The 15,707-nt window shown below is 41.0% G+C and overlaps 1 protein-coding gene across 3 annotated transcripts in view; it reads left to right on the forward strand.

Annotated features, from left to right (window-relative positions):
* Positions 1–15,707, forward strand: part of C2CD3 (C2 domain containing 3 centriole elongation regulator) — a 114,242-nt gene that overhangs the window by 56,736 nt on the left and 41,799 nt on the right. For all 3 annotated transcript variants that reach the window (XM_074335778.2, XM_019744374.3, XM_088791577.1), the window contains exons 20-24: positions 265–388; positions 4,939–5,207; positions 5,745–5,834; positions 8,769–9,380; positions 12,670–13,008. In XM_074335778.2, coding sequence (XP_074191879.2) covers positions 265–388; positions 4,939–5,207; positions 5,745–5,834; positions 8,769–9,380; positions 12,670–13,008 — 1,434 coding nt within the window. The remainder of the gene's footprint in view (positions 1–264; positions 389–4,938; positions 5,208–5,744; positions 5,835–8,768; positions 9,381–12,669; positions 13,009–15,707) is intronic.

The following is a 15,707-nucleotide window of genomic DNA, read 5'->3' on the forward strand; positions in this document are numbered from 1 at the left end:
TGAATCTCTTAGCCATGGTTTCTTGGATGTAAAGTGAAAAGAGTAACTTCTGTTCTGCCTTTATTAATCCCAAAGTACAATAATATGATATGATTCTGAATATGATGGACAGATTCTCTCACTGCTAAAGCCCCTATTTTTCATTAGGATTATAATGTTTATGCTCGCCCTTCCTTCCTTCCTGGCCAGGACTTGGACTTCAGTAGAAAAGAAATTCTCCCAAGCCACCTGTCTATCTTTTTTCCTTTTGTCCTCATGCTTCAGGTTTACTGGATGTGGGCCTAAGGTACAGGTGTATTCCAAGGACAGCAGAGGGAGTTCTTGCTGCCCGCGCTGTCTCCATCTCAGTCCAGATTATCAGAGCCTGTGGTCTGCAAGCAGCAGCCAAGTAAGTCTGCCTCAGAAACGCAATTCTCAAACGGTTTTCCGCTGCCGTCCTCAAGATACACGGTGCTCGGGTACACAAAACTTCCTTTTTTTTTTTTTTTTTCAATTTTATTGGGTAACAATGTGCTTCTCCAGGGCCCATCAGCTCCAAGTCAAGTCGTTGTCCTTCAGTCTAGCTGTGGATGGCGCAGCTCAGCTCCAAGTCCAGTCGCCATTTTCAGTCTTAGTTGCAGGGGGTGCAGCCCACCATCCCATGTGGGAATTGAACCACAACCTTGTTGTTAAGAGCACACGCTCTAACCAACTGAGCAATCCAGCCATCCCACAAAACTTTCTTGTGTACAACTTCCAGTTTGTTAACCACAACTCTGCTTTTTTCCTTTTCTCTTAAGAAAGCATATAAGAACATAAGTGAATAAATCACTTGCAAGCTTTGCTATAATATTTTAACTGTTATTAGCCACTTAGTTCCTTGACCTCGTCCAACAACTTTATCCTCTACCCTACTTAACCACTTGCAGTCGTACCCTCCACCCTGAAACCATGCCAGGACCAATCACTACAACTCTTCTGTAATCTCATGTTCTGTCTCTGGAGCCACCTTCTGTTTTTCCAGCTTGTTCCCCTTCGAGTCTGTTCTCAATACAGAAGCCAGTGATCCTGTGGAAACTTAAGTCAGATCTTGACACACTTCTGTGTAAAAACCCACCAATGACTTTCCATGTCATTCAGAGTAAAAGCCAGCCTCCCTAAGGTGGTGGTAAGACTCCACTGATCTGACCCCATTATCTTTGTAAACTCATCTCTTCCTGTTAGTCTTCCCCTCTGCACACTCCACTCTAGCCACTGGCCTTCTTAGTGCTTCTGTACACACCAAGTTCTTTTCCTCTCAGGCTTTGTCTTGCTGTTGTCTCTGCCTGGAACACTAGTTCTGTATATAAACAGCATGGCCCTCTTTACCTCCTTTGGGTGTTTGCTCATATTTCTCTCTACCTTGGTTGTTCTTCCTTTTGTCCACTAAACAAAGTCCTATTTTCTTTCAATACTTTGCAGCTCCTTTGCAGCCTGCCTTTATCTCTTCCTGCATGTAGGCCGAATTGGTGCTTTGTCCTTTGTCTACTAGCATCTTGGCTGCAGCACATATCACTCTGTTGAAGTTATTTACATGCATGAGTTTTCCTCCGCGAGGTCCTGTAGTCACAGACAGTGCCCGCCTCCCCGCCGCACAGAACAGGTGTTCAGCAAGAAAGAGAACTAGGTCATGCTCCTGCTGCGAACTAGTTCCCTTCAGACATGGGTTCCAGAGAGAAGCAGCAAGTGCGCCTTAACTTTCTCCTTTGGAACTTAGATTAAACAATAACTTCATAGTCTCTGAACAACTAATTGAATTACTGCCTGTGTGAGATCTGACACTGAAGCAGCTGATAAAATGTTCATTTTAGTTAATATTTTTCCTCACTAAATTCTCTAACTAGACTTTTTCAATAATTGCCTGACAACATCTTAGTCTTGATACCATGGCAGTTTTGAAATCATGTCACTCCCTCGCATTAAAACTTCTGGTGGTTTTCCATTGTCAATAGCAGTGGTCTCCTAATTTTAATTGTGCATTCATATTAATAGAAACATTAAAATTTAGCATACTTTCCAAATATGTATATACTTATTAATGTATAAATCATCTTCATGTATTATTATACTAATATATTATATACATTAGAAAAACATGTCAGAGTAGTAAAACTTTAATATATCAGATAACAAATGTATAATTTTTAGTATTTTCTTCCTATGCCCAAATAGTTTACCCTATGAACCCCTAGGTTGTATATAATCCACTTTAGGGACTACTGGTCCTCAGGATAAGGTCCAATGTGCTCAACTTGGCATTCAAGGTCCTTTAAAATTCTTAATCTGAGTCTTGAAAGAAGAGTCGGACTTATCAAAATACCTAACAGAGCTGAAAATTATTCTGGTCACAGAGAAGAACTTATATGCAAAGGCTTGGAGGCATGAAACTTGTGTATCTACAGTACCTGTTCTTTGTAAGACCCAGCCAAGGTCAGAATTCTTAAATATGGTATTAAATTTAATTGGCAGAGAAGGACTTGGAATTTAGATGCTCAGTAGATCTGAAAGAGACTGAATAATAGATAAGAAACTCAGTCGTCCCTTTCTCTGGGGACCTGTGAGGAAGTTCAGATTGTACGGCAAGCAGTTTGTTGTCAGTCCCACATTGGGTCTGTGTTACATTTTCAAGAAGGAAGGGCGAGAAGCCAGGCCAGTCTCATACTACATTCTTCTGGTGGGTTGGGAGAGTTCCACAGGATGTGAGACAACGCGTGGTATGATGGAAACAGAATAGCACTAGAAATTGGACCCATTGGCTTCTCGTCCCACCCGTCTCCTACTAGCTGTGCATGATCTTGGTCTAATTTCTTTAGCTTTCAGAGTGTCTTTATCTGAAAATGGAAATTATGAACACCTCCCCTGATTTTCTAAGGATTACTGTAAACATGAACAAATATAAAGTCGCTTTATAAACGACCAACTTCTATACCAATATATGGGTTTTTGTGATTACTTCCATTTGTATAGATAATTAATGTTACTTTTATTAGCCATTAGAATGTAGTAAAATGAGAAATAAGTTTTATATTGAAGAGAGGAATTCTTGGTGTTCTAAGCTTCCTCCTTTGAATCGTCGCTCTGGTATCAAGATAGCAGGTGCTGTGAATTAAAGCCTCTCTCACCAGAAGACACCAACCTTCATTTATGTGCCAGTGGTCGTCCTGAAATACATTTTCAGTGTCTATGTAAAGAAGGCACTTCTTTCTTATTCACTTGAGTCTTCTGACTCACCTGATCTTTAACTGAGAGTGAGTAGAAAGTTCCTTGGACATAGCCACCGGTTTTTAAGTTCCATGAGGGTAGGAAATTATGGTTATCTTACTACAGTATATCTAGCTTTGAACCCAGTGCATAACACCTACGGCAGACGCTCAGCAAGTAATTATTGAACGAATGAATACAGACCAAGTTGGGGCCCAAACTTTTCTGTCATATCACTGCCATCTCTGAGAGTTCCCTGGTAAGAGTCTTTTTACTGCCCATAGGCAGGTTCTCTGCTTTGTGTATACCAGGGGTGCCAAAAAAATGTATACACATGACTTGTGTTCATCTTTTGTTATCGGTATATATTGAGTATTACCATTTTAATACAGCTGTATCCTTTCTTAAAATGTGTATACATTTTTTTGGCACTCTATATTATCTATTCTAATTTTTTACAACACTGAGTAGTTTATCCTTATTTTTTAGCCACTGCTAACATCTGATTTATTTCCATCTTATTTTTTCCTAGGCGTAATATATATTTCATAGTATGCTGTTGTATGGATAGATACCAATCTACCGTTAATGATCATTTTGGATTAATTTCTTTAGAAAATGAAATTGCAACAGATACTAAAGGATACACACCTTTTGTATCTATTGTATCCTTATACTTTCCTCATTTTGGCGAATAGGAAACTGAAACTTGAAAGAGGCTGCATAACTTGTCCATGGGCGCACAGTAAATGTGTGGCCAGGATTCAAACCCAAATGTGTATAACTCCTCTACTGATGTATATACCAAAAATAGTAAGAATTTTAGAGGAAGGAACCCTAAAGTTGGCTTCAAAAGGAGGCGACCTCTTTGCTTAAATGTCAATTTTATACCGTTGGGGAATTTGGGGTCAGGAAGTTTGTCTCATACCCACACACAAAAGATATGACTACTCTTTATGAGTATCACTTAAAGGTGGGCAGATTTTGTCTGTACATTGTGGAACATCTGTACTGAGAAAGAGAAAAGCGGCCCTCGACATCTGGGAACTGATTTGCCACTCATAGCTAGGCTTTGGTGTTTTCCTGTTGAGCATAAACGATCTCACAGAACCCCAGCCTCTGACAAGGCTGCTCTGTGACCATGCTCAAGTGAGACAAAAATAAGACAATGCCATAGTCTTGTGTGAGCACAAACCAAAAAAGGTCATTATGAAAACCACAGAATACCCAGCATTCCTCCACCGTGGCTAACGTGAGTGATTGCTGCTGCTTTACAAATTACAGTTTTAACCTTATTCTAGTCTTCCCTCCTTCTAGGTAAGATTCATTAACAGCGTCCTCGAACACTCCTTCAAATCACGTAACATGAACCGAGTGCTATAAGTCCTTTCTGATACCTTCTTACTAAGATGCCCCATGATTCCCTAGGGTGTGTGTTCTCCCTCATTGCAATGGACAGTAAGCCCAACTTGTTCAACTACAATTGGTTCCTGGTTGTCTTTGACTGAAAGGCGTTGACAGTACAATGGAGTGTCCTTGGAGTGACACTTTGGTAGACAGATGAATGTTCTCTTCCCACCCCCATGCACACACACGCTGATAGCCAGATTACTGAGAGCACACTGTGGCACTGCCAAAAGCATGGGAGAAATGTTTTCTAGGCAGTCAAGCTGATTTCTGATATTACCTTCTTCTCCTTCCCACCCTTCTCCCCTACAGGGCTTTGGCTGAGCAGGAGCCCTCTCTCCAGTTCAGTGCTACAGTTGGGGTCAATGCCTTTGTCACCATTCATCTGTCCTTCCTGCCCAAGACAGAACAGCGCCAAACCCGCCCTGTGGCCTGTACCTTCTGCCCTGAGTTCTCCCATCATGCCGAGTTCTCGTGTAACTTAGTAACTCAGCACTGCAGTGGAGAGGCCTGTTTCCTGGCAGAGCTGTTAGAGTTTGCAGAGGTCACTTGTGCTATTTATCATGAAGATACCAAGTCAGGTGAGCACGAAATGACTCATCACAACTAGAATTAAAAGGGGCTCTGTGTTGAATGTTATAGCCTTCCTAGGAGATACATGCTGAAGTATTCAGGGGTGAAGGGTCATATTCTCGGCAGCTTACTTTTGAAGTATATAGCAAAAATAAGTAGAATATGTATTGTGTGTGTATGTGTGTGAGAGAGAATGTAGAGAGAGAGAAAGCAAATGTGTCAAGATGTTACTAGGTGAATCTAGCTGAAGCGTATATAGAAGTTCATTGTCATATTCTTGAAGCTTTTCTGTATGCCTGAATTTTTTTCAAAATTAAATGATTTAAAATTATATTTACACACACACACACACACACAACTAATGATTTAATTAAAAATGATTTAGAGGGCATTTAAGCTTTGACTGGAGTAAGATGATCTCTAATGCATCTTCCAACACGGAGATTTAGCGAGTATATATGGAGGGTTATGTGAATATATGTAAGTATAAACTCTTTGGTCAGTAAACCACCAAAGAATTTCTCTTTTTTTGTTTGTTCTGACAGCCAGTGATATAACCAGTATCCAGTCATTCAGAGAGTATCTGCTCGGAGTAGTAAAGGTTCCGACAAAAGAGCTGCTAGTCAAGAGATCTGGTAAGGACTGTAGATTATTCTAATCCTACCCTTTCCCATTCACTTTCCTGCAAGAGATCATCTTGTCTGGCTCCCTTGCAAGATATGCAAAAGGAAACACGACCCCTTAATACATGCCGCTAAATTCTCCCCCAGTTACCTCACAAGTTTTCCCAAAAGCATTTGAAGACCTCTCCTAATCATATCAAAGTTCTTCTGATAAAGCAAAGAAGCTCAAAACATTGTACTGTCATCTTATTCTAGGAAAGATGATGATGATGCTGCAAATAATAAATACAGCGGTATCCATTACATTATATAGCACTTGGTGAAATGTTTTCTTAGAACTTGTTTGAGCCTTGTGATAACCCTGCCTGGCAGAGATACAGGATGTTATTCTTTTCTTTGACAGATGAGAAAACTTAGGTTCACAGAGGTTAAGTGATTTGCCAGAACCACACAGTTAGTGAGTGGCAGTACTGAAAATCAAATCTAGCTTTGCCCATTCTCTTTCATTATACTCTCCTTTCTCACTAAAGAGGGAATAAAGGTAAGAGGTGAAGACACAACCACCAAGGCAGTTGGGAAATATTGGTCTCCTCCTACTTATTACTAGCTTGGTGACCTTGACAAAGTGATTATGACCTCTCTCAGCCCCAGTTTTCTTAGCTCCTGGATGGAGACAGTGAATCCTGACAAGTCTACAAGGTAGGAATTGACTAAACAGGATAGATAAAGTACTTGATACATAGTAGGCACTCAGTTAATGTTTGTTTTGCTTCTCTTGCCCGTTTTCCTCCCTAGGATTGTGTAATCTAGTTTACAAAATTCTGTCACACATCTCCCAAGTTTAATTATAAATTGAAATTTGAGCAGTACTCTAATAAACAGGTACGATATGCCTGCCAGAGAGAAGTCTGTGCAACTTGATAGAGGATTTAAGTCTCACTTCTGTCACTTACTGTTAGTGATCTAGAAAAAGTCATTTCGTCTCTCAGATTCATAGTTTCCTCATCTGTAAAAATGGAAACAATAAGGTCTACTTTGCAAGATTACTGAACCACTCCATGGAATTACACATGTAAAGGATCTTGGCATGGGGCGAGGCACACAGGAAAGCTCAGTTTCCTTCTGAAACTTACTACAGAGTTTGTCAGGCAACGGGCACCATCTGGGAAGTCCCATCTCTACAAATCAAATTTAACCCCTTGGAAATAAAACCTTTTAGACAGTTTGGGATACATCATTTACCTTTGTTTTCAGAGTATTCTAAAGTGAACATTCTATTTTCTTTCCTCCTGCCGATAATCTCAATTATAGAATCATCTAGCAGTTCTTAAGTGCTGAAATGGTGTGAAATGTTATGTGTATGTGCATTTCTGCATTTTTCTGGAGATAGTAGCTTTCATTAGAGCCGTAAAGGTCTGTCACCAAAAATTGTTAAGAACCACTACTAGGCCGTGGGGAAATTAATACTCAGGGAGGAGGAGTTATTAAAGCTAAGGCCATAGGTGCTTATACTGGCCAAGCCAGAGGAGTCTTAGAGATCAACATATTCATCCTCCTTATTCAACGGATGAAAAATAGGAAGGCCCAGAAAATTATACCTTTTCCAAAAGTCAGAAAGCCTTACGTGACCTTTGGCAAATTAATTTCAATAAGTCTTAATCTTCTCACCTATAAAGTATAATTAATGGAACCTTTCTCAGAAAACTGCTGTGAATATTATTGTACCAATCCACAGTTTGTTTTACATAATTGTGAAATCCAAAAAGGTCAGAAAATCGGAAGTTTTTTATTAACTCATTAAGCAGCCAAATCTGACCTCAACTGACAGACTGTTTAGTCTTTAATTATGCCTTAAGTCACCCTGATTGTATAAAGTTTGGTTGGAACACATTATGGACATTCATTTACATATTGTCTGTGGCCACTTTCTCACTACAGCAGCATAGATGAGTAATTGCAACAGAGACCATATGACCCAAAAGCCTAAAATATTTCCTGTCTGGCCTTTTACAGAGTAAGTTTACCAACTCTGACTGTTATAATCACTGACTGTTATATAATATTCACTTTATATACCATATCACCTTTCTAAAATCTGAAAAATCCTAAATTCAGAAACAAATCTGGCCCTAAGGGTTTCAGATAAGATATTGTGACCCTATTGTAGGTGGAGTGTAGGCTTTGGAGCCAGCGAGACCCAGGTTCAAACCCTAGCTCTGCCACTCGGTGGCTGTGATAACTTGGGCAGGTCTCTGGATTTCCATTTTCTCTTCTGTAAAGTACAGGTTCTTGTCCCACTTAATTCTCAGCACTTCACAGGGTTATCAGGAGAATTAAATGAAGTAATACATATTACTAAACACTAGGAGAATATCTGACACATAGTAAATACTCAGCAGAGTAGCTGTTACTACTTTGAAATCTAGTGCCTAGTCCTTGGTATATGTTCACTACGTGGCAGTGCCTTGGTGGAGGACCTGGGACTAGACACCAGATTTCCTGATTTCATGTTTCTTGCCTTTTTGATTGTACTCATAGCACCACAATAACATTTCACATTTTTTTAATAGCACTTCTCTTTGAAAGCTCTTCTCAAACCAGTATCTCATTTGATGATCTTAACAACTTTGTCTGGTAGGCAAGATCAGCACTCATTTTCCCATTTGTCAAGTAAGGAAACGAAGGCTAAGAGAAATTAATGGCTTATCCAGACTGAACGACTGGTTTGCGGCTGAGCCAGGGAGAGAATCCCCGTCTTCCAGCTCCTCGCCTCTGTTCTTCCACCTGCTCTCATTACCTTTCAGGGGTCAGATGAAACAACGACAATGCACTGCGAACATATGTTTTCTGTTCTGTCTTGAGCCAAGGTGATGGTGGCTCTGGGCTGGAAAGTGGGTCAGTCTTTTTACTTTTAAGACAATAATTGAACATCTTTTCTCCCATAAGGGATCACAGGATGGTATCCTGTCATTTTACCAGAAGATGGGGTCGTGCCTCACGGCTTGGAGCTCATGCAGAAGATTGTGGGTGGTCTAGAGCTTTCAGTTTCCTTCACCCATCCTGGAGACAGAGAGCGGGTGTTGGAAGCGGCTGAGCTGTTAGGCTGGAGCTTTGAGAAGAACCTGAAGGATCTTGTCAAGATGGACGGAGAGGAGCCAGCACAGCCAGCCACTATCACCATCGCCACACCGCGGCTCTGGCTGCCCATCCATTGCGTGCTGCTTGCCGGCCAGAAGCACATTCACAAGAGCACATATTTCTACCTCCGCTACAAGCTGTATGATCATGAAGGCTTTTGGACCCCTCTTAAGAAGCCTAAGGAATCTACAGACAAAAAGCAGGTCATGGTCACTTTTAAGGCATCCAAAAGAGCAGAAGTCACTAGGGGCCCTTCACTGCTTTGGTACTTCAGGGAGGAGAGATTAGAGATCCAAGTGTGGCGGGCTTATGGCAATGACAGTGTGGAGAGGCCCCACCAAACGGACAGCTGGATTGGCTCCGCCTATGTGGACCTGGCCAGACTTGGAGAGAGGACAGCAAGGACACTAACTGTCAGCGGTAAGTGAAGACCCAGCCTCAGCTCTTGTGCTTTGAGCACATGCTCTGTGACACATGCTGTGTGAGACATGCTTTCAGGCATGATTTTATTTGATCCTCTCAGCAATCCTGTGAGAGAGGTATCAGACCCATTTCACAGTCATGAAAATGGAGGCTCAGAGAGGCTGGGTAACTGTCCAGGGTCACAGGCTAGTAAGTGTTCTTTCCATTATTGTGTGCTAACAGGTTAATGGTAATTTAGTAATGCTTATCGTAACTAAAGAGATTTCCAAAGAAAGGTTTGCTGGCTGCTTAAAAAGGGGCATTCCCTAGAGACAGTATACCTTGGTGGGACCGCCACAGCTCTAAGAACTGGGTGAACTTGTAGTGTTAACGTACATCCAAATGTATCCGATTTTTCCACCTAACATAGTGCCTACAACCTTGTAAGTACTCAGTTACCATGTGTAATATAATGAGTGACTTTAGGGGACTCCCTTTATCCACATGTAGGCGAGCCTGTATGATAATCTAGAATGCTAGTTTTTTATATACACTGAAAAGCATACCTGCTAATGAAATTAGGATGTGCTTTCTGGTCAGCACATCTTGGAATCATGAAGAAAATCTAAACAGTAATAAATTGGTTCACAGTGTAGAAAGGAAAAAGATAACATTTTGCAATTGGCATTATGTACTAGGTACTTTTCTTCAAACATTTGTTCAATACTTGGTACATGTACTTGCCTCTGGGGATTCAATGATGAGTAAGAAATAGTCCTTGACCTGAATAAGTTTATAGTCTAATGGGACAACAGAGTAGCAAGTAAACAGTTACAGCGAAGCATAAGAGCTGGGAGGAAGGTTTTTTCAGGGGTGCTATGAGCACAAGGACGTAGCATCTCTTGGTTTAAAGGACAGCATCTTAGGGAACGGGACTCGAGTTTCAAAGGATTGAGGAAAAAGCCAAGAAAAGGGGGAGAGAAGGATATTTTAAAAGGGAACAGCATGTGTGAAGACAGAGGCAAGAAGCAGTTTGATACGTTTTAGGCACGATAAGTAATTTGGTTCTGCAGGATCCTAAATTACGCAGGTTGGGAAATGATGGGAGATGAAGCCAGACAGGTGGACGAGACAACTACTACATTGAAGGCTGCTTCTAAGAAGAAGAGTTTGGACTTTATTCTGAGCTATGGAAAACAATTATAACGAGTTCTGAATAGAAGAGTGACATAGCTTTGCATACAAGAAAATAAGTGTAGCAACTATAGTGCAGAATGAATAGGAGATGGCCAGACCAGATTTTTTTACAAACATGCTATTTATTCACCATAACATTCCTGTAAGGTTAGTTATTTCCCACTCTCGCCATGCAGTTGAAGAAACAAAGTCACAACCCAATTTTAGTTGTTAGCCTTGTGCTCTGACCATGTTGTTGAGCAGGTCGCCCTCGGAAGGAGGAGAACTGAGTATCTGGGTGATCATCCCAGGTTCTCTGGTTCTCGCTGGACCCAGCAGGTGTAAGTCTGGCTCTATTGAGCAGCTCATCAAATTCCATGTGCCCTGTTTTATCTGGGCTGGTGGCTTAGAGTCACCTTAGAGATTGCAAAAAAGGGCCTTGAAGTGAGCATTGCTCACTTGAACTAAAGTTCATAAAGACAGACTTTTGTTGTTGTTGTTAGTTTCAGGTGTACAAAGCAACATAACAGCTAGACATTTACACCCCTCACAAAGTGATAACCGCCCTCCCCAAAGCTACTACCCCTCTGACATCTTATATAACTGTTCTAATACTATTGACTGTCTTCCTTATACTATACTTCTCTTCCCGTGACTACACACACACACACACACACACACTTTTGGTTGACAAACAACATGATTCTACTTCAGCCTCCGTTGTACAGCGCATCGGTTATGCATCTAAACAGTCTATGACGTGATGCCATTGCTAAGTCCAGTGTCCAGTGCCCACCTGGCACCCACATAATCTTTACAACATTGTTGATTATATTCCTCATACTGTATTTCATATCCCCATGACTATATTGTGTCTACTAATTTGCTCTTTCTAATCCCTTCACCTCCCCCATCCTCTCCCCACTCCCATCTGCTGAAGAAAGTGGGTTTGGGACACTGAATGTGGATTTAAGGATCAGAACTCAAACACAAGTACCTCTTTCTATTGAGTGATACCAAAGGTGGTATTTAACTTTTAAGATCATCCATGTACCTCATACTTCTCCACATCCCACCAGTCTAAGCTTTTTATGCTCTTGTAAAAGGGCTTTGTATAAGGTGTGGCATTTGATGCATTTGCTGAGTGAGTCAGTCAGTCCATCCAACCGTCCTTCCAATTACTGTTAAGTTTCTGGAGGATAAGGATTTAACTCTGTTGTTTTTGGTGTCTTCCCTCCTGTGACTTGCCCTTAGTTTCTGCTTGTGATATTCATAATTTATTCATTGCGTGAAAGAAAACAGGTTACCTAAAAATAGAAGAAGACAGGAAAGGTTCCATCTTACTGCTATCTGTGAATCCATTAACTCTGTTTTCCTGAATTGATTCTAATGAAGCAAACTTTGAGATTCTGAAAGAACTATTAGTACCTTCTACTTTATAAATAAAATCTCATGTTAACATCCAGCAAGCCAGGAAAGCTCAAATCCCTAGGTTTAAATCTGCCCCTTAATGAAAAAGTCATCTTGGCACTTACTAACCCCTCTGAGATTCTGGCACATGAAAAACACTCAACAAATATTAATTCCTTACTTTTCTTTCTTGCCTCCTCTGCCACGCTGTCCTTCTTCCTTACAAATGATCTCCAGGTCTACTGCCAGAACATATTTAGTTGGTGAAACAGGCTAAACTCTGAGTATCAGGGCAGCTCCCTGATGAGAAGAAGGCCTAAGAACGAGTCAGTGGAACATGTGGAAGAGAAGACAGGCCACTCCTGATTTCATAAAAGTATTGGACTTTGAAGGGGCTTCAGAAGTCGTCTAAGTCTAGTTGCCCCTCAGCACATAAATCCCTTCCACGATAGCTCTTCCTGGTTGTCATTTGCTTTTGGCTTCAAATCAGAGCTCTCACTATTTTCCATTATTGGAAATAGTGTGTATATTTGGAGGAGGGGGAGTAAAAATTTTCCCACTGTATACTAACTTTGCAGGGTTTTTTGCAAATTGGTATTTGGGGCCCGTAGGCCTACCCAAACAGAAAGGGCCATCAGCACTGTCGTAGATGTGTCCTCCCCGGTCTGAGAGTGTCCGTGGTGTCTGCTGGCATGGCTGATTCTCCTCCCTCCTTTTGCAGGTGTGTATCCTCTATTTGGACGAAATGCTTCCAACCTCTCAGGAGCCGTCTTACGAGTTCATGTGGTTCTTTCTCCTCTTTCCCCATATCCTGAGCCCACTCATGAGCTGGACTCAATGGACTGCAGTAGCCACAGTGAGTCTGAGCAACCCCCCAGAAGGAATGATGAGATTCAGCTCTCTCCACCACCTGGCCACCAGAAGTCTCCTGCCTCCACCCAGGTCCCCTGCGATAGCACTGCCACTGGAGTCTGTCCGGCCCAGGAGGGCCCTGCTGAGTTTGATGGAACTTTTGCAGTCAGTATCCTGGTAGAAAGAGCAATGCACTTGAGCTTGAAAGGTATGCTCTGCTCACTTATCCAGAAATATATATCTGACTCCTCAGGCTATGGTCCTATCTTCACAGATCTTTCAAATTGTGGCAGGATCTGCCAGAACTATTAACTATCTTAATCAGTAATTATGTTTCTCAAGCATAAAGGTTTAAGCAACATGAAAGCCTTTCTGAACATATGTGGACCTTGTCAGTTTTCCTTATTTGACATATCATAAATTTCGCAGTCCAGAAACCTGAGTATCAGCTCAGATACTTCTCTTTTCCTTATCGACCATCAAATTGTCAGATTCATTAGATTGCTCTCTCTCTCAAATTTTCTTAGATCTCGTCCTTCTTTTCCATTGCTATCAATTCAGGTCTTCTTCATTATGCAGCTAGGGCCAAGGTATCTTAACACAGGATCTATAAAACCGCCAAGGGAGCCAAGGATTAAAATCAGGGCTGGTGAATTGGATAGGAAAATAATTACATCTTAACTTTTTTAACGTTTAACTAAAGTTTAACATTTCCTCTAATTGTGAATGTAGGCAATAGACTCTGGTAATATTAACAGTACCTGTGACGTTGTCAACAGTAGAAATCACAGGTATTTCTGTATCTCATTGTAGTTATTGCAGATTCTTAGAAAATCACTTATACCTATTATTTCAAAGTTCAGTAATTAAACCTACAGTCAGATCTTATTATACATTAGTAAAGCATATATATTACCATATCAAAGTTTTCTTAGTGTTTCAATAAATATGTCAATATAATTTGATTTTTATGTAATCCTGTGGATTTTACATTATGAATTTTTTTTAAAAAGCGCTGTTAAAAGCAGAGCCCCGTAGGCGGCCGGGTGGCTCAGTTGGTTAGAGCACGAGCTCAGGGCTGCGGATTCAATTCCCACATGGGCCAGTGAGCTGCGCCCTCCACAACTAGATTGAAGACAATGAGCTGCCGCTGAGCTTCCGGAGGGGCGCCAGAGGGCTCAGTTGGTTAGGGCGCGAGCTCTCAACAACAGGGTTGCCGGTTCAATTCCTATATGGGATGGTGGGCTGTGCCGCTGCAGCTAAAGATTGAAAACGGCAACTGGACTTGGAACTGAGCTTTGCCCTCCACAGCTAGATTGAGGGATAACGACTTGGAGCTGATAGGCCCTGGAGAAACACACTGTTCCCCAGTATTCCCCAATAAAATTAAATTTTTTTTAAAAAAAGAGCCCCATAGACCTCACCAGACAGCCAAAGGAGTCCATGGCAGAAAGAATCCTTGTCCTACCTTTACTCAGCTTATAATCGCTCCTAAAATTTTCGCTTTGCCATCACCCATCTCTTTTAAAGCCTGGCTAATTCCATCGCTGTCTTAAGACACAACTCAAGCACTGCCATTTACTAGAGAGTTTCCCTGACATCAAGGCCCCCCACAGTACTAAAATTTTCTGCATGGTTTTCTTCTCCACTAGATATGAGCTGTTTAAGCTTTTCTTATTCATTCATTCATTCATTCAGCAACAAAACTTTTGTAGTATTTGCTATGTGCGAGCACTGTCCATGGTGCTGAGAATAAAGTAGTGAACAAAACAGATGGAAATCATGCCCTCGTGAAGCTTACATTCTAGTAGGAATATATTCAGCTCTGTTTCTTTGCCAATATGTTTGTGTGTGTGCGTGCGTGTGTGTGTGTGTGTGTGTGTGTGTGTGTGACTTTGACCAAGTTATTGTTTCTTTCTGTACCTTGGATTTCTCAGATATAAATGGCTGGGTTTAACAGTTCTGAGATGTATGATGGCTATGAGAGCCAGAAACGATAGCCTTACGAATCCAGACGTTTCAATAATCTTTGTGTATCAGAGGCCGTGAAACATTTTATCTCAGGACAAACTCTTCTCCAAGTACAGTCTTGCTTTGCTGTATTAAAGATACTGAGATCCCAGATGAGTAACAAAATTGGCAAACAGTTTTTGCTTTTTTACTGGCCCACCAGAGCAGCCTATTTTTGACAACTTGATATATAAAAACTGATTTTTTTAAAAGAGAAAAATCAATGCATGAATGAATTTAAGGAAAGTACATAAAACCTTTGATTTTTTTACAAGAATTATTTTGGCTTTTTTACAGCATTGAAAATAAAATTTAATATACAAAAATATGATTTACATCCCATTTTCAGGGGCGTCCCCATATTAAAAAAGCGAAATGTACTTGTAACTTTTCAATTAGGCAGTGAGAGTGTTTTCTAAAATATAACTTGGCAAGGTAATTTGACAGTAATTTATTGAGCATATCCTTGTTCTCTATTCTCATTTTTGTAAGTTAATTATCTCATTTAGTCCTTATGACAAGTGGGATTATGATATGAATGGATTACAGTACATACCCATTTTATAAACGAGGAAATTGGAGATCAAAAAGGTTAAGTGATGTGAGTTATACAGTTAATAAGCTTTGCAAAGCCAGAATTTGAATCCAGTTAGGTCTGGATCTAAAGCCCATGCTCTTTGCTTTATACCATCCTGCCTCTCAGATACGAGCTGTAGCTGTGTTTGCCAGGTTGGCGTGTCTACACTCTGTTTACCAGTCATTCAAGCCCAAGTGGGGCATGTATCGTACCCAGTCCTGTGATTACATTGCGAGAATGGTAGTTCAATTCAGCAAGTAGTAAATCTATGCGGGGCCAGTGCCAGGTACAGAGAGTGCAGAGCAGATGACACATCATTT

The sequence above is a fragment of the Rhinolophus sinicus genome, chromosome 14 (assembly GCF_057876585.1).
Source record: "Rhinolophus sinicus isolate RSI-liver-muscle chromosome 14, RSI-T2T, whole genome shotgun sequence".
NCBI lineage: Eukaryota > Metazoa > Chordata > Mammalia > Chiroptera > Rhinolophidae > Rhinolophus > Rhinolophus sinicus.